General features: G+C 42.7%; 1 protein-coding gene across 1 annotated transcript in view; it reads right to left on the reverse strand.

The window, feature by feature from the left end:
• Positions 1-656: 656 nt before the first annotated feature.
• Positions 657-20,293, reverse strand: part of LOC120065331 (nidogen-1-like) — a 53,278-nt gene continuing 33,641 nt past the window's right edge. Inside the window, exons 11-20 of the mRNA XM_039016245.1 lie at positions 19,933-20,076; positions 11,450-11,578; positions 8,893-9,129; positions 7,953-8,125; positions 6,840-6,966; positions 4,801-4,972; positions 4,363-4,520; positions 3,868-3,991; positions 2,770-2,882; positions 657-1,190 (exon numbers count right to left, since the gene is read on the reverse strand). Coding sequence (XP_038872173.1) covers positions 1,072-1,190; positions 2,770-2,882; positions 3,868-3,991; positions 4,363-4,520; positions 4,801-4,972; positions 6,840-6,966; positions 7,953-8,125; positions 8,893-9,129; positions 11,450-11,578; positions 19,933-20,076 — 1,496 coding nt within the window. The 3' untranslated portion in view covers positions 657-1,071. The remainder of the gene's footprint in view (positions 1,191-2,769; positions 2,883-3,867; positions 3,992-4,362; positions 4,521-4,800; positions 4,973-6,839; positions 6,967-7,952; positions 8,126-8,892; positions 9,130-11,449; positions 11,579-19,932; positions 20,077-20,293) is intronic.

Here is a 20,293-nt window from a genome sequence, read left to right on the forward strand (position 1 = left end):
AGGAGATGGATTTATGGTATAGCCCTTTGATAGACTAGCGTTCTGTCCATGGGTGTACTTGTACATCAAGCTGCCTCACGCTACAAAGACAGAAGATGGGCATCTGCCCTATTGGCCATTCTGGCTCGGACAAGGTTTACTTACATAAGCCATGGCCAGAGATTTTGCGTTCGCCACAGTTCATTTTGAGATCTTTTAGAAATATAATAAAATGCATTTACAAATGACAATGTCACAAACCACAAACTGGTATTCTAGTTACTGTACGCTTTTAAAAAAGACAAATAGCTTCCTGATAACTAACATGTTACTGTACTAACAAAGAAAAAAGGCCATGTACACAACTTGTAAAAATGTTAATAGGACAGCTGCACATAATGTAAATGTCCTTGTTTTTTCCTCATAGTCACCGCACAGCTGCACACACAGAACACGCATTAACCTTACGTAACACTCCTATGGTGGCCTGTCAACCCTCTCAAGGGGAGAATGAGCTCATCAAAAGGCGATGGGCCAACTTCTCTCCAGATAGGCTTGTGGCAGCCAAACACCAACAACCTGGCATTACGCCCAACAATCTGTACACCTTCACAGTAATAATCAGCTATAACTGGTCATCGAGAGCACCAATCGAAACGTGTACTTCAGATAATACGTCTATATTTCAGGTATTTATTTACAATACAAAAAAATACAATGAGACTTTTTATCAAATGGATCAGAAAATAATGGCAAAATAATTTTGGAGATTTCAAATACACACCGTAACAAGGTCAAAGGACTAGATAGGTGTAAGCAATAGGATAGCAACGCCACCTAACTAACCAGAGAACTACAGTAGAGATCGCTATCATATCCTTACAAACTACCCAATACTCTCAGATCTGCCAGAGGGGAATCAACAAGAAACTGAGCAGTACAGGCCTAGCAATCTGAATGGATTTGGGCCACAGAGTAACCGCCAACCGGATACAGCTTATCATTCTTCCTATAAAGAGGAAGTTGGAAGGTACACGTGTCACAACCCCTTTGTGCAGTTAGGAGGATAATCTACTATTCTCTCTTCAGTCCTCACAAGTTCCTCTCCACACAGCTTTCGTCCACCACGTCTGGGCACCGGCAGGTGAAGCCGCCGCGGCGAGGTAGACAAAGGTGTGAACAGCCTCCGTTGTTCGAGCAGTAGTTATACGCTGCGGGTGACATTTGGATAACATTACCATCACTTACAGGAGTTTCTAGTTATTTGGCACAATTGCACTTTAAATTGTACTTTGAAATCAAATGCACACTACATGTGGTCTGAATAAATAGAGCAAATCCCACCAAAAGCAGCAGTAGGTACAGTTGAAGTCGGAAGTTTACATACACCTTAGTCAAATACATTTAAACTCAGTTTTTCACAATTCCTGACATTTAATCAGAGTAAAATTTTCTGTTTTAGGACAGTTAGGATCACCACTTTATTTTAAGAATGCGAAATGTCAGAATAATAGTAGAGTGATTTATTTCAGCTTTTATTTCTTTCATCACATTCCCAGTGGGTCAGAAGTTTACATACACTCAATTAGTATTTGGTAGCATTGCCTTTAAATTGTTTAACTTGGTTCAAACATTTCGGGTAGCCTTCCACAAGCTTCCCACAATAAGTTGGGTGAATTTTGGCCCATTCCTCCTGACAGAGCTGGTGTAACTGAGTCAGGTTTGTAGGCCTCCTTGCTCCCACACGCTTTTTCAGTTCTGCCCACACATTTTCTATGGGATTGAGGTCAAGGCGTTGTGATGGCCACTCCAATACCTTGACTTTGTTGTCTTAAGCCATTTTGCCACAGCTTTGGAAGTATGCTTGGGGTCATTGTCCATTTGGAAGACCCATTTGCGACCAAGCTTTAACTTCCTGACTGAACGCGTCTCCTTCCTGAGCGGTATGACGGCTGCGTGGTCCCATGGTGTATATACTTGCGTACTATTGTTTGTACAGATGAACGTGGTACCTTCAGGCATTTGGAAATTGCTCCCAAGGATGAACCAGACTTGTGGAGGTCTACAATGTTTTTTCTGAGGACTTGGCTGATTTCTTTTGATTTTCCCGTGATGTCAATCAAAGTGGCACTGAGTTTGAAGCTAGGCCTTGAAATACATCCACAGGTACACCTCCAATTGACTCAAATTATGTCAATTAACCTACCAGAAGCTTCTAAAGCCATGACATAATTTTCTGGAATTTTCCAGGCTGTTTAAAGGCACAGTCAACTTAGTGTATGTAAACTTCTGACCGACTGGAATTGTGATACAGTGAATTATAAGTGAAATAATCTGTCTGTAAACAATTGTTGGAAAAATTACTTGTGTCATGCACAAAGTAGATGTGCTAACCGACTTGCCAAAACTATAGTTTGTTAAAAAGAAATTTGTGGAGGGGTTGAAAAAGGAGTTAATGACTCCAACCTAAGTGTACATAAACTGTAGCCAATATGCTGTAATAATGTATTAGGCCTACAGCACAAACCTCATTCTTACAGAACAGTTTTTATTAGATTGTTACATTTTTTAAGTCATGTTTATTTTATATCTGACAGGTCGATCTCGGCTTACTTTTTGACTACGAAAGTGATCTTGACTCAGAAAGGGTTGGTGACCAATGACCTCGACTATCCCCAAATGGCACCCTATTCCCTATACAGTGTACTTATTTTGACCAGAGCCAATAGGATGACATTTGGGATGCAAACCAAGGCTATTGAGAGAGTGAGGAAGTGTGAGGAGGCTTACCTTGTGGGCATTGAGTTGGGGTCGTGGCAATGCCATACACTCGCGAACGCTTCTGTGGCAGAAACTCGTCCGTCTCTCTGTCCGTTGTGCGGTCCACGGCTACCACCGCCTCCCTGGCAACAGCAAACAACATTATCAAAATATTCTCTAAACAGTCGCTGCTGCCTAAACATTGGCATTAAACAAACTTAAGACATTTATGAGACACTCGTGTTTTTAAATAAACAGTACTGTTTCAAATGGCTAATGAAGAAACACCTCGTACTCATAACTATGAAGTCTACTACCATTCTTTTGAAGGCTTACTCTTTTGACTAGCATGAAAATCTAAATTCTACATGACAAGAATCCTTTCTATCATTCATTGCCAAGGTTTTTTATTTATTTTCATTAATCTTTTGAAAATGGGGCAATATACTGGCCTGGTGTATACAAATCCGAGCATTGTAAGTAATGGGAAATGTATGCATGCTCGTGAAATAGGTGTGTATGAATAAATTAATTAAGCAAATGAAATTGTATTCGTCATGTACACAGCTTATGAAAGGTCATGTACACAGTATGAAAGGTGCAGTGAAATGCTTAGTTACACATCATGAAATATATTTAGGCAAAAATTACAGACAGTAGCTGACAATTAGCAAATTAGAACTCAAATTATTGATCATGGAATTTATTTTTATATGATTTAAATATATAGGGATATGTAGCCTGTAGGTCTAGACCTACAGTATTTCTATTTTAATGCAGTCATCTCTGTTTTCTGTTCTTCATCTTTTTATCCTTCCCTATGTTTGTAACAATTGCAAAGACATTGGCGACTTTATATTTGTAGTCAACTTCGTTCTGCAGTTATCGTCAGTCACACAGAATAAAAATGTTTAGGCCTATCTGTCTCTATGTATAGCAGAGATTTTATGTGTATAGTAGGAGAATCTACAGAAGGGCTGTCAGTAAATAACAAGCATTTTCAAGTGCAACTTTAGTAAAAAATAGTTTTGGGAAACAGCTTGGAGATTTAACGATGCTCCTACAAAGGTTCAACCAATGAACTTAGCCTTAAGATGCTTTTGGGAAACCGGGCCCAGGTGATCATACCTTCTCCAGTCAGTGTAGTAAAGGTTCCTCCCATGGGATACGATGGCGAAGGGATACTGAATCCCCTCCACAATAGTCCTACGGTTCCTACCGTTGGGGTCCATACACTGTACCTTACGAGTACCTGTAAAGGTAAAAGAGAACATGCAGCTGTCAAACCAACATCCCTGCTGCTAGCACCATGCTCCAACTAACTGAGTCATCTGAACTGCCTCAGTAGAGTGGGATTTTCTCATGGATTGCTACATAGCATGTTTAGCTCACGATATCAATAGTGTTAGCATGTTTAGTGTAGCGTCTTTACCAGAAACGATATGGTTAGCATGTTTAGCATAGTTTATTACCAGCACCACTAGTGTTAGCATTTTTAGCATACCTTCTCAACAACATCAATAGTGTAAGCACGTTTAGCATAGCTTTTTACAGATAGTGTTAGCATGTTTTTCGTAACTTCTTACCAGCATCGATAGTGTTATGTTTAGCATAGCCTCTTACCAGCATCGGCCCAGCACAGCTGCTGGCTCTCAGGGTCGTATGTCAGGCCGTTGGGCAGCCCCAGGTCGTCCTTAACTAAGACCGTCCTGTCGGTTCCGTCCATGTTAGACATCTCAATTTTGGGCCCGTCTCTATTCCAGTCTGCCCAGTAGAGTCGTCTGGACAACAAGCCAGAGAAAACATGTTCCTGGCACGATACTTAGAACCATATTTTTAAACCAACAGCTTTAAAAGGAACACAGCACTGGTGATTTGTGTTGTCAAACCTACATTATGCTATTGAAACCATGAAAAGGCTAACCTGCCAGATTCGCTAGCGAAATCGTTCCAGGCCTTAGCGGTTAAGGACAATATATCTTCAGCACAAAGAACTAACTGCTTATTTAATCACACATTTTCATCAAAGGAATCACTCAGACATTGTCCAAAAACACGTACCCATAGGAGGGGTCAGCGACGATGGGCCGAGGGTTGACCAGGTCGGTGTCGAAGAGGACACGGCGCTGGCTTCCGTCCAGTTTGGCCACCTCAATCCTGTCCTTCATGGAGTCCGTCCAGAACATTAGTCGGGCCAGGTAGTCGATAGCCAAACCCTCTGGACTCTCCAGGTCTAAGGAAGAGAGGAGGAGGACATCATTACGCCTAGATCAGACAGAAACTGCTGATTTTCTATGGGAGTCATCAGGGATGGAACTTAAGGAGTTGGGGCACTGGCCAGCTGGGGTAGTAGACTGCAATTCCTACAAGCCCGGGTCCAAAATCTTTCAGAAGAGAACATTTCAATAGACAGCAAGCTAGTTGGTCACATTTTCTACAAGCCCAATATAAAAAATACTATCCTTAGGCAAGCTTTATTTCCATCCCTGGGGGACACTACATTGTCAAAAGTATGTGGACACCTGCTCGTTGAACATCTCATTCCAAAATCATGGGCATTAATATGGTGTTGGTCCCTCCTTTGCTGCTATAAAAGCCTCCACTCTTCTGGGAAGGCTTTCCACTAGAATTTGGAACATTGCCGCAGAGACTTGCTTCCATTCAGCCACAAGAGCATTAGTGAGGTCGGGCACTGATGTTGGGTAATTAGAGATGGCTCACAGTCAGCGTTTCAATTAATCCCAAAGGTGTTTGATGGGGTTGAGGTCAGGGCTGTGTGCAGGCCAGTCAAGTTCTTCCACACAGATCTCAACATATCATTTTTGCTCTTGCTCTGTGTATGGAGGCATTGTCATGCTGAAACAGGAAAGGGCCTTCCCCAAACTGTTACCACAAAGTTGGAAGCACAGAATCATCTAGCATGTCATTGTATGCTGTAGCGTTAAAATTTCCCTTCACTGGAACTAAGGGGCCTAGCCCGAACCATGAAAAATAGCCCCAGACCATTATTCCTCCTCCACCAAACTTTACAGTGGGCACTATGCATTCGGGCAGGTATTTGTCCGTCGGACTGCCAGATGGTGAAGCGTGATTCATCACTCCTGAGAACACGTTTCCACTGCTCCAGAGTCCAATGGCGGATAGCTTTACACCACTCCAGTCGACGCTTGGCATTGCGCATGGTGATCTTAGGCTTGTGTGCATCTGCTTGGCCATGGAAACCCATTTCATGAAGCTCCCGACGAACAGTTCTTGTGATGACGTTGCTTCCAGAGGCAGTTTGGAACTCGCTAGTGAGTGTTACGTGCTTCAGCACTCGGCAGTCCTGTTCTGTGAGCTTGTGTGGCCTACCACTTTACGGCTGAGCCGTTGTTGCTACTAGAGCTGACCGGGGCAGCTCTAGCAGGGCAGAAATTTGACAAACGTACTTGTTGGAATGGTGGCATCCTATAACGGTGCCACATTGAAAGTCATTGTAAGGCTCTTCTGTAAGGCCATTCTACTGCCAATGTTTGTCAATGGAGATTACTTGGCCGTGTGCTCGATTTTATACACCTGTCAGCAAAGGGTGTGGCTGAAATAGCCGAATCCACTAATTTGAAGGGGTGTCCACATACTTTTGGATATATAGTGAACATTGAAAGACTACCAAAACAATGGATGGCAATCTGCCATTTGTCCGTGTTGTTTCACACATGTCAAAAGATGAAATGAATGGAACTTTTGATGGATAGACAGATCGCAGATGTGTTTTTGTTTACACATTATACCCACATGTAAAGCCTTTATAAAGATAAATTAAGAGAAATAAAACATGATAAATTAAAAGTTAACTATTACCATTCTTGATGCATTTCATGGACCATGCTAGCTAGGTTTGAAATGATCTCAGACCAGTGTACCGCTCACCTGTTGTGACGAGAGAGTGTGTCTCCTCCCTCCAGACTGGCCTGAGACCTGTGTACTAAAGCTGTTGTGACGAGAGACATGGTTTCTCCTCCCTACAGGCTGACCTCAGACCTGTGCAGTGCTCACCTGTTGTGACAAGAGAGATGGTGTCTCTTCTCTCCAGACTGGCCTGAGACCTGTGTACTGCTCACCTGTTGTGACGAGAGAAATTATGTCTCCTCCTTTCAGGCTGGCCTTGCTGATGGAGGGCCCTGTAATGTCCGTCCAGTACACCATCTTCTCCACACAGTCGTAGGCCACGGCGATCGCCACTCTGTCCTGGGAGCAACACATAAAGACAGAGGGTTTTATTGATTAATGGTTTATTTAGATCGGGACAGATACAAACACATTGTCACATTGAAAAGACCAATCATCCGATGCACTTTGCACCATAGTAGTGTGTGTAGCTGGCCTGGCACTAAAAAAAATCAAATGCCCTTCTTTTTTCCCTTCTTAACTGCTAATTGGAAACCATGCAAATGTCAGAATATAGGATGTCACACACACTCAATAGAGCCCCTGTTCACAGCAAGAGAACAATTTATAATGTAATAAATTGTTTTAACTAGATTGTCACATTGATGTTGCAAGCAGAACAGGAACTACTTTAACAGTGATAATATCTCACCCCATTCATTTCACAGATGGGGTTCAACCAAATGACATAAGAAGTACATAATGTAACATTACATTTCAAAATGGCAGAATGCGACTCGCCAAACAATTGAAGCTTTTATGGGGAAGAATCCCTCTGTATGTCCAGTTACATGTTCTGCCAGACCATTCCACGCTCGTGAGAAGAAAGAAGAAAAGCCTGAGGACGAGTATGGATGGTCAACTCACACAATCAGGAGATTGTTCAAGTGGCATTTGGGACATTCCAGAGAGTGGGTGCGTGGACCCACAACACCCATCAACGCACTCTCAGTCCGGTTAAAGGAAACATCTGATATGCGAGCAAGAGATTAGCAAATCCCCCTCTTTTCATTCAACCTAAGTCTGAGAAGACAGCTCTGGCCATCTGGTGAGCGGCCATCTTAACAAAGTGTGGTATGCCGGGGCTTACAGAGGAGTGACTTACTGACTGAGTGAATCTCTCACTCGAGAAGAGAGTGAGTGAGTTAACATTTGTGAGTCAATAAGTAACTTCCCTCAGTTGCTTGTAGTGAGTGATGTGCAGTTATTGACTGAATGAGTAGCTATCTGACTTTCTGTTTGAGATAATGTGAGGTGAGTTGAGGTGTGTCAATGTGGAGCCTCACAGGCAGGTGAAGCAGGGCTTTGGCCTCCCCTTTGTTCATGCTGTATCCGTCCAGAGGGATGTGCTCGATCTTCCCGCTCTGGGCAAACAGCAGGTGGGTCCCTGGGGCCACAGGAGAGACATCTGGCCTGGTGGTGGGTCCGATCGGGGGAGGAATCACTCCCTGGTCAATACCTGTCAAGGGAGGACAACTGAAATTACATTTCCCACTGGGAACAGACGTCCTATCAACATCTAGTTTTGGTTTATATATGATTGAGTTTTCAACTAACCTGATTTAAATGCGAAATCAACAAAACTTTCAACCATGCCATTGAATTTAGGTTAAAAGTTACTTTACTTTGATTATTTTTTGCAAATCCAATCAGTTTTTCACGTTGATTTAATGTCATCACATATCATTTTTGTTGTTGAAATGACGTGGAAACAATGTTAATTCAACCAGTATGTGCCCAGTGGGTTCCTACTGTATTTTTATTTAGCATACGGGTACAAATGTTGAGTGTAATGGAATAGACATGAGTGCTATGAATGCATGAATATGTTGAATATGAATATTAAGTCTTGTCTACTTCCGGCGCCGACAGAGATGGCCGCCTCGCTTCGCGTTCCTAGGAAACTATGCAGTATTTTGTTTTTGTTATGTGTTATTTCTTACATTGGTACCCCAGGTAATCTTAGGTTTCATTACATATCTTTATGTACATATTCTTTATCCCTTAACACTTGTGCGTATAAGGTAGTAGTTGTGGAATTGTTAGGTTAGATTACTTGTTGGTTATTACTGCATTGTCGGAACTAGAAGCATAAGCATTTCGCTACACTCGCATTAACATCTGCTAACCATGTGTATGTGACAAATACAATTTGATTTGATTTGATTTAAGGTAAAAGCCAAGGATGACCAATCGGCCCGTCCACCTTTTGAGGCAGTCACTCACACAAAGGTCTTTGGTCGGGGCCAGTTCTAGTGTTGGGGATCTCCTGACCATTGCCGTCCACACACCAGCACTGCCCAATGCTACCGTGGCACTGGGTGGGCTCGTAGGCACCATGCTGGTCGCAGGTAGGAACGTACTGACTGACGGCGGGGCGTGGGCGGAAGAAGGAAAACGAGCCTGTGTTGGAAGAGACCTGGATGCTTTCTCTGTCTCGCTCGCACTGCGTCTTCTCAAGCTCTGGAATAAAACAGAAAGATGACAATGAGAGAAGTAATAAAAGAAATAGAGGAAATTAAGAAAATAAAAATGAACCTACATGTCTTTTAGAAAGGTTTTTAAGAAATTGCTTCTTTTTTTTTTTAAAGCGCTATATAGCTTTGGTTTAAATATAATTGCCTTACTGTACTACATGGCACATGGCAGTTCAAAACTAAAGTTACTTGCCCACTACTAATATGGAAAACATGGAATAAGGAGAGAGCCGATGAGCATATGATTCAATGTAGAATATTTTTGCAGTCCCGTAAATCTGACATAGGGGACACGGTGACATCTGGAATATAGTGTCTCACTGAAAGACTTATCCCCAGGGTATCTGTCTGGTTAACCACAGACTAGTCATAACAATCTCAAACAGCCGGAACATACAATCTGCGCTATGCACAACGTCTGGCTGCAACAATCAACAAAAGCCCCCAAAATAAAGACAACTAGTCAACGATGGAAACTGAACAGTTTTCGTCAGACGGTCGTGAACCGTCGAGACGAGAGGAAGACAACCAGGTCAACTCTCACAGGGTCCAGGCACTACAGTGTGTACTACAAGTATAAGTTCATACAAAGGAGGACAAAATGAATCCCCTTTTCAGAAGGCTTGTACAAAATATGACAAAACTGGAGGCAGAGGAGAAGGAGGTATAATTAGCGTACATACATGCAGTTGACACCTGGATTGGACTTGAACAAAGCGGTAACATCTGAGAAGGATGCCAACTCACAAACACCCAAGGCTCCAGTACATGACATGAAAGCTGCAGCCTATAGAAAAATAATGGAACACTTGAATACACATACCCATATATTCCCAAATATACGGCGGCTATTTGTATGGAGAATGAGCAGCTATGTTGGTCTTTCTGAACGGGGATCGTATGTTATGTATCAACACCAACCTCCCCTTTCCATTCCTTTATCCTCCCTACATAACATCTGTGTGTTGTTATACCCATCCCCGCACAGGAAGGATGCCGTGTCAAATGTCAACCTTTAAATGTCATTCAAGGGGGGAGGGAAGAGGGGAACATGTGGTCAAGGCACACCAGAAACCAACAGACACTCAGTTCAGAGTGAGTTTCAGAACCCCGAAGCACACGCACACACACCCTTCATCCCTCCTCCCTCCCCCTAACAGTTCCATATTTTAGCAGTCTCATATAGTCTTATATCTGTCTTGTGGAAGTACACACTGTTCCGGCCTTCGCCTCAATCCATGTTCTACCATGCTGGGAGCGTTCCATGATTAAATAACTTTCTATTGGTGCCAGGCGATGACGCAACACTGATAGACTTGTTTAACTTAGCGAACAGACCTACATTAATAAAATGCACTGTATATACTGTTTAGCCCACTATAGCTTGTGTGGACGTTCAATATAAACAGTTTGTCTCTGGTATATTATGCTTTCCTTTGATAACAAATCTGTCTTGCTCCCCCGCCTCCCTCTCCCCTCTCCCCCGTCCCCCCTCCCTCTAAACCAAACTATACTGTTAGGAGCTTCACATGTTCCAGCTGTTGGCACTAAGACAGAAAAGTAAAACTACGCGAATCCTAATGTTTTGAGTGGCGGAAGATGTCTGATGAGAGCTCGAACTATACCCATGCAATGTACACTATTTAGATACTTCCGGACATAGCCGTACAATTTAGAGGTTCCTTCTGAATGCATGTCTCTTGACTTCCCTTGCACATTTTGGACTACACTGCCTCTGGCTGCTGTTTAACTTATAAGTATCAGTAGCCTTGTCTGAGACAAAATGGCCCACTGGGTAGGAGCCTATATCCTGTTTCTGCAGCATGAGGCAGCTTAATGTACACCCCCTGTCCATTTCCTTAAAGGGCCAATCTACACATCACAACTTATAAATGTCTCATGAACTTATTTCAACTGCCATACCCCATCAGAACCCAAAATATACGCTTATTTTACTCCAATGTTTGCAAACATTGTAATTTTAAACAAACAATGTATCGCTTTAAAACATAGGTTAAAAGTATAATTTTGATGTCATGGATGGTCAGTTCTTGCATCCATAGCTCCATCTATACACTTGAGAATGGTTACATTTCTCCAGCCCCATCCCTGAGCTATTTACCAAAGCACTGGCCGGGTGTTTGAACTGCAGATTCACCCATTTTTAGAGTCATTGGTATGACTTGACCGGGGATCAAACTTCTGTTTGATTCCAAATGACCATGACCCTGAGAAGAACTCCTCTCACACAACTTGGGGTTTGAAAAGGGGGTTTATTTACACCAAAAAGCCCAGGGGTTACCTACCTGGGGAGCCAGGGGCACACTGGAAGCCGTCGCCATGGAAACCAGGGCGGCACTGACAGGTGAAGGAGCCCTGAGAGTTATAACAGACGGCGTCCCGGTGACAGCGACCTTGCTCGCACTCGTCAATGTCTGTGTGTGTGAGGAACAACAGTCGAACAACAGTCAATGAGAAACAATAAGGACACAGATGATAATTCAACTGAAAATAAGGTATCAAAATATTTTTATATATAGCTGAAATATACACAGTCAATTGGAATGTGAATATTAAATCCTGCTATAAAAATACAAAAAGTATTGGTATTGCACTACTATATAAAGTATCTAAATGTGAAACATACATTCATGACATGTCACATACTGTGTTATGTAATGGTGTTAGATGGGGAAAGAAACATCATTCTTTAGAAAAGTACAGTCAATAAAACATTGTATCTGCATAACTGAAGTACTGTGTACACGTGTTGAAGCTTAGCGTTCGATAAGGTCAGGGATACCATTCTTTGGCTGCAACTTGGATGTAACACACCCAGCTCACTACCTCAACCTCTAAAGTCTACTCTAAGGTCAACAAATGAAAAAGGAGTTCTACAAATCCACAAGGACATATGGAAATTCCTACTGCTTTCGTTTGGTGGTGGGCCATGTTGCATTGGACGAGGGAAAATAAGACATACAGGGATGGATGGATGAATAAAACGCATTACCAACGAGCTCCCCAGCTGTAGGGCCGGGTTGTTTGCATTTCCTGTCCAGGTGGATACATTTCCTCTCGCAGGGGCCCCAGTGTGGGTGCATTACAACGAGAAGTACTCAGAGGGTCCAACATAGAGAGACCCAGTGGAGAGTTTAGAGAGAAGACATAGTCTGTTTTTTTAAGCTGAAGGGTTTGTGTGTTTCTGTGGTGTCTGGGGGGTTCCAAGAAAAGCAAAAGACAACTTTATTTTGCATGATGGACAGTAACGTATACTATTCTAATATGGCCTAGTAACTAGACAAGGGCTACAAAGGCAAGTCGAGATACATCTGCAGTAACTCATGGAGGGGGGGGGTTACACTCGGACAATCAGAGAGGGGGCATATTATTGTGGACCTGGTGGTACAAAATAATCAGAGGTCTGACTGCACAGAGATGCTTGAGGAAATGGTCACAATTGGAGACCAGCGAGTGTGTGTTTCCAGAGGAAGGGGGTAGTATATCTGATCTCCATCACCAAGGACTTGAGAAAGTTAAACAAATCTCCTGATTTTTGCTCAATTTTGCATGCCTGTTCTGTAGGTGGCACTGTGTGCTCTTTTCGAAGGATGGGTCCAGGTCTTTCGGGGTCCCTGGGATCCGGAGTGACGGGGGTGGTCTGCCGGTCACTGGGATGACAACCCATCTTGGGACGGGGAGGGGTTTTAGCGGGTGGAATTGTGGGGAACAATTGGAGGTTTACTTAGTAGCAATGCAAATATCATGGTATAGCTACGGACACTCAATCTTTATGGTACTTTTTAATGGTGAGTTTACACACATATATTATGATAAATAAACAAAATTATATATTATTTTATGATGAATAAAAAAATGTCTTCTCACTGTCAACTGTGTTAATTTTCAGCAAACTTAACATGTAATTAACATGTATTTGTATGAACATAAGATTCAACAACTGAGACATAAACTGAACAAGATCCACAGACATGTGACTAACAGAAATGGAATAATGTGTCCCTGAACAAAGGGGGGGTCAAAATCAAAAGTAACAGTCAGTATCTGGTGTGGCCACCAGCTGCATTAAGTTCTGCAGTGCATCTCCTCCTCGTGGACTGCACCAGATTTGCCAGTTCTTGCTGTGAGATGTTACCCCACTCTTCCACCAAGGGACCTGAAAGTTCCTGGACATTTCTGGGGGGAATGGCCCTAGCCCTCACCCTCCAATCCAACAGGTCCAAGACGTGCTCAATGGGATTGAGATCCGGGCTCTTCGCTGGCCATGGCAGAACACTAACATTCCTGTCTTGCAGGAAATCATGCACAGAACGAGCAGGATGGCTGGTGGCATTGTCATGCTGGAGGGTCATGTCAGGATGAGCCTGCAGGAAGGGTACCACATGAGGGAGGAGGATGTCTTCCCTGTAACGCACAGCGTTGAGATTGCCTGCAATGACAACAAGCTCAGTCCGATGATGCTGTGACACACCGCCCCAGACCATGACGGACCCTCCACCTCGATAAACGCGAATCCGACCATCACCAGTGGTGAGACAAAACCGTGACTCATCAGTGAAGAGCACTTTTTTCCAGTCCTGTCTGGTCCAGCAACTTTTTCCACATTTTGTTACATTACAGCCTGCCATACAACAGGCCTACAAGACCTCAGTCCAGCCTCTCTCAGCCTATTGCGGACAGTCTGAGCACTGATGGAGGGATTGTGCGTTCCCAGTGTAACTCGGGCAGTTGTTGTTGCCATCCTCTACCTGTCCCGCAGGTGTGATGTTCGGATGTACCGATCCTGTGCAGGTGTTGTTACACGTGGTCTGCCACTGCGAGGACGATCAGTTGTCCGTCTTGTCTCCCTGTAGCGCTGTCTTAGGCGTCTCACAGTACGGACATTGCAATTTATTGCCCTGGCCACATCTGCGGTCCTCATGCCTCCTTGGAGCATGCCTAAGGCACGTTCACACAGATGAGCAGGGACCCTGGGCATCTTTCTTTTGGTGTTTTTCAGAGTCAGTAGAAAGGCCTCTTTAGTGTCCTAAGTTTTCATAACTGCGACCTTAATTGCCTACCGTCTGTAAGCTGTTAGTTTCTAACGACCGTTCCACAGGTGCATGTACATTCATTGTTTATGGTTCATTGAACAAGCATGGGAAACAGTGTTTAAACCCTTTACAATGAAGATCTGTGAAGTTATTTGGATTTTTACGAATTATCTTTGAAAGACAGGATCCTGAAAAAGGGACGTTTCTTTTTTTGCTGAGTTTAGATTTGAAACTTGTATCTCATTATGGTAAATTGTGAAATAAGTATAGCCAGTTATAATTGTAATGGTGTAACAGATAATAAGAAGAAATAATGAGAAGGAATATAATATCTAGTGTTTACAGGAAACTCATTCAACAATTTTAGATGAAGTTGTGTGGAAAAAGGACTGGGGCGGCAAAATATATTTCACCCATGGGCAAAGAAATTTAAAATGGTGATGATATTAATTAACAGTAATTTTGATCCAAATGTGCAAATTGTCCAAACAGATCCTCTAGGTACATGGATGATTTTAAATATGTTATTGGACCATAAACAGATATAGCTCCTTAACTCCAAATAATGATGATCCACGCTTCTTTGAAAATATATATAATAATTGATCAACCCTACAAGCAATACAAGACTATTATGGTGGGAGATTATAATACGGTTTTAAATACCTCTAAGGACCGTAAAAGAAATCACACTTCAAACTATCACCCTTAAGGAAATCAAGAATGTCATGGATATATTGGAACTATTGGATATATGGAGGCTTAAATATCCTGACCTAGTGAGATATACATGGCGGAGGCTCAATAAAGCTAGTCGTCTTGACTACTTTCTTATGTCATTCTCTCTGGCACCAAAAGTATAAAAAGTGTTTATAGGGGACAGAATGCGGTCAGACCATCAAATAATTGGCATATATATTACTCTTACAGAATTTACACGTGTGCGATTGGATGATAACTTGTTTTTAACTAGGACAGAAGAAATTATAACTGACTTTTCCCGACATAACACAGGTACAGCCGATCCCCTTATTGTATGGGACACTTTTAAATGTGCCTTTAGGGGCCATGAAATTCAGTACTCAAAAGCAATTTCGGTCAAAAGAGTCCATATTAACAAAGGAAATGGAAGGACTAACAGAACAGATAGATAGCAATAAAAACTTAACCATAAGAGGCTCAGAATAAGTTAGAAGAAAAACAAAAAGTAATGGAGGAACTTGTTCAAGAAAGATCATGTGTAATATATTATAAAAAATAAAGCGAACTGGATGGAATATGGAGAAAAATGCACCAAATAATTTTTTATCTTCAACATGATGCCAAAAAGAATTTACTGAAACTTGTCACAAATGACAGTCACCCATGATTCACCAAACAATATTTTGAAAAAGGAAATGAAGTACTTTAAGCATATTTTCGTTTCAGTCTCCTCCATCTCCACTAACCAAATTTAACTGTATGGATTTATTTTCTATTAATAATGTAAAATAAACAGTTGTACAGAAAGACTAATGTGAAGGCCAAATTACAGAGGAAGAACTTCTTGATGCAATTCAAGTGTTTAAGTCTGGGAAAACTCCAGGGCTGGATGGCATAACAGTGGAGGTACACCCCCAAAGAAATTATACACTCAGAGGACCGTTATTAGCCGGATTCAAAACTTAGAATTTTTCCATTTAAATTATTGTACAATATTCTTGAAACCAATAGAATGTTATATACAGTTGAAGTCGGAAGTTCACATACACTTAGGTTGGAGTCATTAAAACTAGTTTTTCAACCACTCCACAAATTTCTTGTTAACAAACTATAGTTTTGGCAAGTCGGTTCTACTTTGTGCATGACACAACTAATTACTCCAACAATTGTTTATAGACAGATTATTTCACTTATAATTCACGGTATCACAATTCCAGTGGGTCAGAGGTTTACATACACTAAGTTGACTGTGCCTTTAAACAGCCTGGACATTTCCAGAAAATTATGTCATGGCTTTAGAAGCTTCTGATAGGCTAATTGACATCATTTGAGTCAATTGGAGGTGTACCTGTGGATGTATTTCATGGCCTACCTTCAAACTCAGTGCCTCTTTGCTAGACATCATGAGAAAATCAAAAGAAATCAGCCAAGTACTCAGAAAAGAAATTGTAGACCTCCACAAGTTTGGTTCATCCTTGGGAGCAATTTCCAAACGCCTGAAGGTACCACGTTCATCTGTACAAACAATAGTACACAAGTATAAACACCATGGGACCACGTAACCGTCATACCGCTCAGGAAGGAGACGCGTTCTGTCTCCTAGAAATGAACGTACTTTGGTGCAAAAAGTGCAAATCAATCCTAGAACAACAGCAAATTACCTTGTGAAGATGCTGGAGGAAACAGGTACAAAAGTCTCTATATCCACAGTGAAACGAGTCCTATATCAACATAACCTGAAAGGTCGCTCAGCAAGGAAGAAGCCACTGCTCCAAAACCACCATAAAAAAGCCAGACTACGGTTTGCAACTGCACATGGGGACAAAGATCGTACTTTTTGGAGAAATGTCCTCTGGTCTGATGAAGCAAAAATATAACGTTTTGGCCATAATGACCATCATTATGTTTGAAGGAAAAAGGGGGAGGCTTGCAAGCCGAAGAACACCATCCCAACCGTGAAGTACGGGGGTGGCAGCATCATGTTGTGCGGGTGCTTTGCTGTAGGAGGCACTGGTGCACTTCACAAAATAGATAGCATCATGAGGAGGGGAAATTATGTGGATATATTGAAGCAACATCTCAAGACATCAGTCAGGAAGTTAAAGCTTGGCCGCAAATGGGTCTTCCAAATGGACAATGACCCCAAGCATACTTCCAAAGTTGTGGCAAAATGGTTTAAGGACAACAAAGTCAAGGTACTGGAGTGGCCATCACAAAGCCCTGACCTCAATCCTATAGAAAATGTGTGGGCAGAACTGAAAAAGCGTGTTTGAGGAGGCCTACAAACCTGACTCAGTTACACCAGCTCTGTCAGGAGGCTTGGGCCAAAATTCACCCATCAAGCTTGTGGGAAGCTTGTGGAAGGCTGCCCAAAATGTTTGACCCAAGTTTAACAATTTAAAGGCAATGCTACCAAATACTAATTGAGTGTATGTAAACTTCTGACCCACTGGGAATGTGATGAAAGAAATAAAAGCTGAAATAAATCCTTCTCTCAACTTTTATTAGGACATTTCACATTCTTAAAATAAAGTGGTGAAAACAGGTTTTTAGAAATGTTTGCAAATTTGTAAAAACTAAAAAACTAAAATATCAAATGTACATAAGTATTCAGACCCTTTACTCAGTACTTTGCTGAAGCACCTTTGACAGCGATTACAGCCTCGAGTCTTCTTGGGTACGACGCTACAAGCTTGGCACACCTGTATTTGGGGAGTTTCTCCCATTCATCTCTGCAAATCCTCTCAAGCGCTCAAGGCTGGATGGGGAGTGTCGCTGCACAGCTATTTTCAGGTCTCTCCAAAGATGTTTGATCGGGTTCAAGTCCGGGCTCTGGCTGGGCCACTCAAGGACATTCAGAGACTTGTCCTGATGCCACTCCTGCATTGTGTTAGCTGTGTGCTTAGGGCCGTTGTCCTGTTGGACGTTGAACATTCGCCACAGTTTGAGGTCCTGAGTGCTTGGAACAGGTTTTCACCAAGGATCTCTCTGTACTTGGCTCCGTTCATCTTTCCCTCGATCCTGACTAGTCTCCCAGTCCCTGACCCTGAAAAACATCCCCACAGCATGACGCTGCCACCACCAAGCTTCACCGTAAGGATGGTGCCAGGTGTCCTCCAGACGTGACGCTTGACATTCAGGCCAAATAGTTCAATCTTGGTTTCATCAGACCAGAGAATCTTGTTTCTGAGAGTCTTTAGGTGCCTTTTGGACAGCTCCAAGCAGGCTGTCATGTGCCTTTTACGGAGGAGTGGCTTCCATCTGGCCACTCTACCATAAATGCCTGATTAGTGGAGTGCTGCAGAGATGGTTGTCCTTCTGGAAGATTCTCCCATCTCTGGAGCCCTGTAACCGGGATCTTGGTCACCTCCCTGACCAAGGCCCTTCTCCCCTAATTGCTCAGTTTGGCCGGAGGGCCAGCTCTTGGAAGAGTCTTTGTGGTTCCAAACTTCTTCCATTTAAGAATGATGGAGGCCACTGTGTTCTTGGGGACCTTCAATATTGCAGAAATGTTGTTGGTACCCTTCCCCAGATCTGTGCCTCGACACAATCCTGTCTCGGAGCACTACGGACAATTCCTTCGACCTCCTGGCTTGGTTTTTGCTCTGACATGCACTAACAATTGTGGGACCTTACATAGACAGGTGTGTGCTTTTCCAAATCATGTCCAATCAATTGAATTTACCACAGGTGGACTCCAATCAAGTTGTAGAAACATCTCAAGGATGAAAACAGGGTAGACCTGAGCTTAATGCCAAGAATACCAAGAGTGTGCAAAGCTGTCATCAAGGCAATGTCTGTCACACCCTGATCTGTTTCATCTGTCTTTGTGATTGTCTCTACACCCCTCCAGGTGTCGCCCATCTTCCCCATTATCCCCTGTGTATTTATACCGGTGTTCTCGGTTCGTCTGTTGCCAGTTCGCCTTGTTTGTCAAGCCAACCAGAGTGTTTGTGTCAGCTCCTGCTTTTCTCCAGTTTCTCTTTTCTCGTCCTCCTGGTTTTTGACCCTTGCCTGTCCTGACCCTGTACCCACCCACCTGACCACTCTGCCTGCCCCTGCCCCTGCCTGCCGTCATGTACCTTTGCCCCACCTCTGGATTACCGACCTCTGCCTGACTACACCCTGAGCCTGCCTGCCGTCCTGTTCCTTTGCCCCTGTTGCTGTAATAAACATTGTTGCTTCGACACGGTCTGCATCTGGGTCTTACCTTGATACCTGATAGGCAACGGGTCGATACTTTGGAGAATCTCAAATATAAAATCCTTTTTGATTTGTTTAACACTTTTTTTGTTACTACGTGATTCCATATGTGTTATTTCACAGTTTTGATGTCTTCACTATTATTCTACAATGTAGAAAATAGTAAAAATAAAGAAAAACCCTTGAACAATTAGGTGTTCAAACTTTTGACTTGTACTGTACATATATTTACAAAAAAAAAATGATGCAGATAATTACATTGATGGAAGCTACAATCTACCTGCAATATTAAAGCTGATCCACCCCTATTAACAAATAAAACATAAAAAAAGGTTAAGACCTGATGACAAATATTGTTCCCGTGAGTGAGTTCAGATCATTTAAGTCAAATGATATGGAATCATTTTATTAGTAAAATAAAGTGCTTCAACCTCAGAAAACAGGCTGCCACCAAGCACGCACGCACACACACAGCACGCACGCATAACACAGCACACACACACACACACACTTGTACAGCTAACCTTGTGGGGACACACAATTCAGTCCCATTCAAAATCCTGTTTTCCCTAACCCCTAAACCTAAACCTAACCCGTACTCTAACTCTAACTCTAACCCTAACCGTAACCCAAAAACCTAACCCTAGCTCCTAACCCTAACACTAATTCTAACCTTAACCCTAAACCCCCTAGAAATAGGATTTGACCTTGTGAGGACCAACAAAATGTCCCCAGTTGGTCCAATTTTTCTTTTTGGGCTTCTTGTCCCCACAAGAATAGTTAAACATGCACCCTCAAACACACACACAACTGTTTAAGTGTCACCCTACCCTGGCAAGTATGACCATCACCCACGAATCCGGACAGACAGGAGCAAATATAGGCGGACGCCCCCGTGTAGCTACAACGTGCCCGCTCTGGGACGTCGCAGTTATTGGTACCCCTCTGGCAGTGGTCTATGGGACGGTCCACTTCTACAAGGGATAGGGGGGAAAGGGGGAGGCAGATTTTAGACTTGGTGGAGACAGAAATCCCCTGAATCCTTAGTTTGATTAAACTAAAACCATAAAAATGAGTAGCAAATGTGAGAAAGTTCTCAGTAGACGGTTTGATAGACTAATGAAAACAACAGATTAATAGACTGATATGTCATAGAAATTCTTAAATTGGAGCTGAAGATGAATGTAGACG

This window comes from Salvelinus namaycush, chromosome 2 (genome assembly GCF_016432855.1).
Source record: "Salvelinus namaycush isolate Seneca chromosome 2, SaNama_1.0, whole genome shotgun sequence".
NCBI lineage: Eukaryota > Metazoa > Chordata > Actinopteri > Salmoniformes > Salmonidae > Salvelinus > Salvelinus namaycush.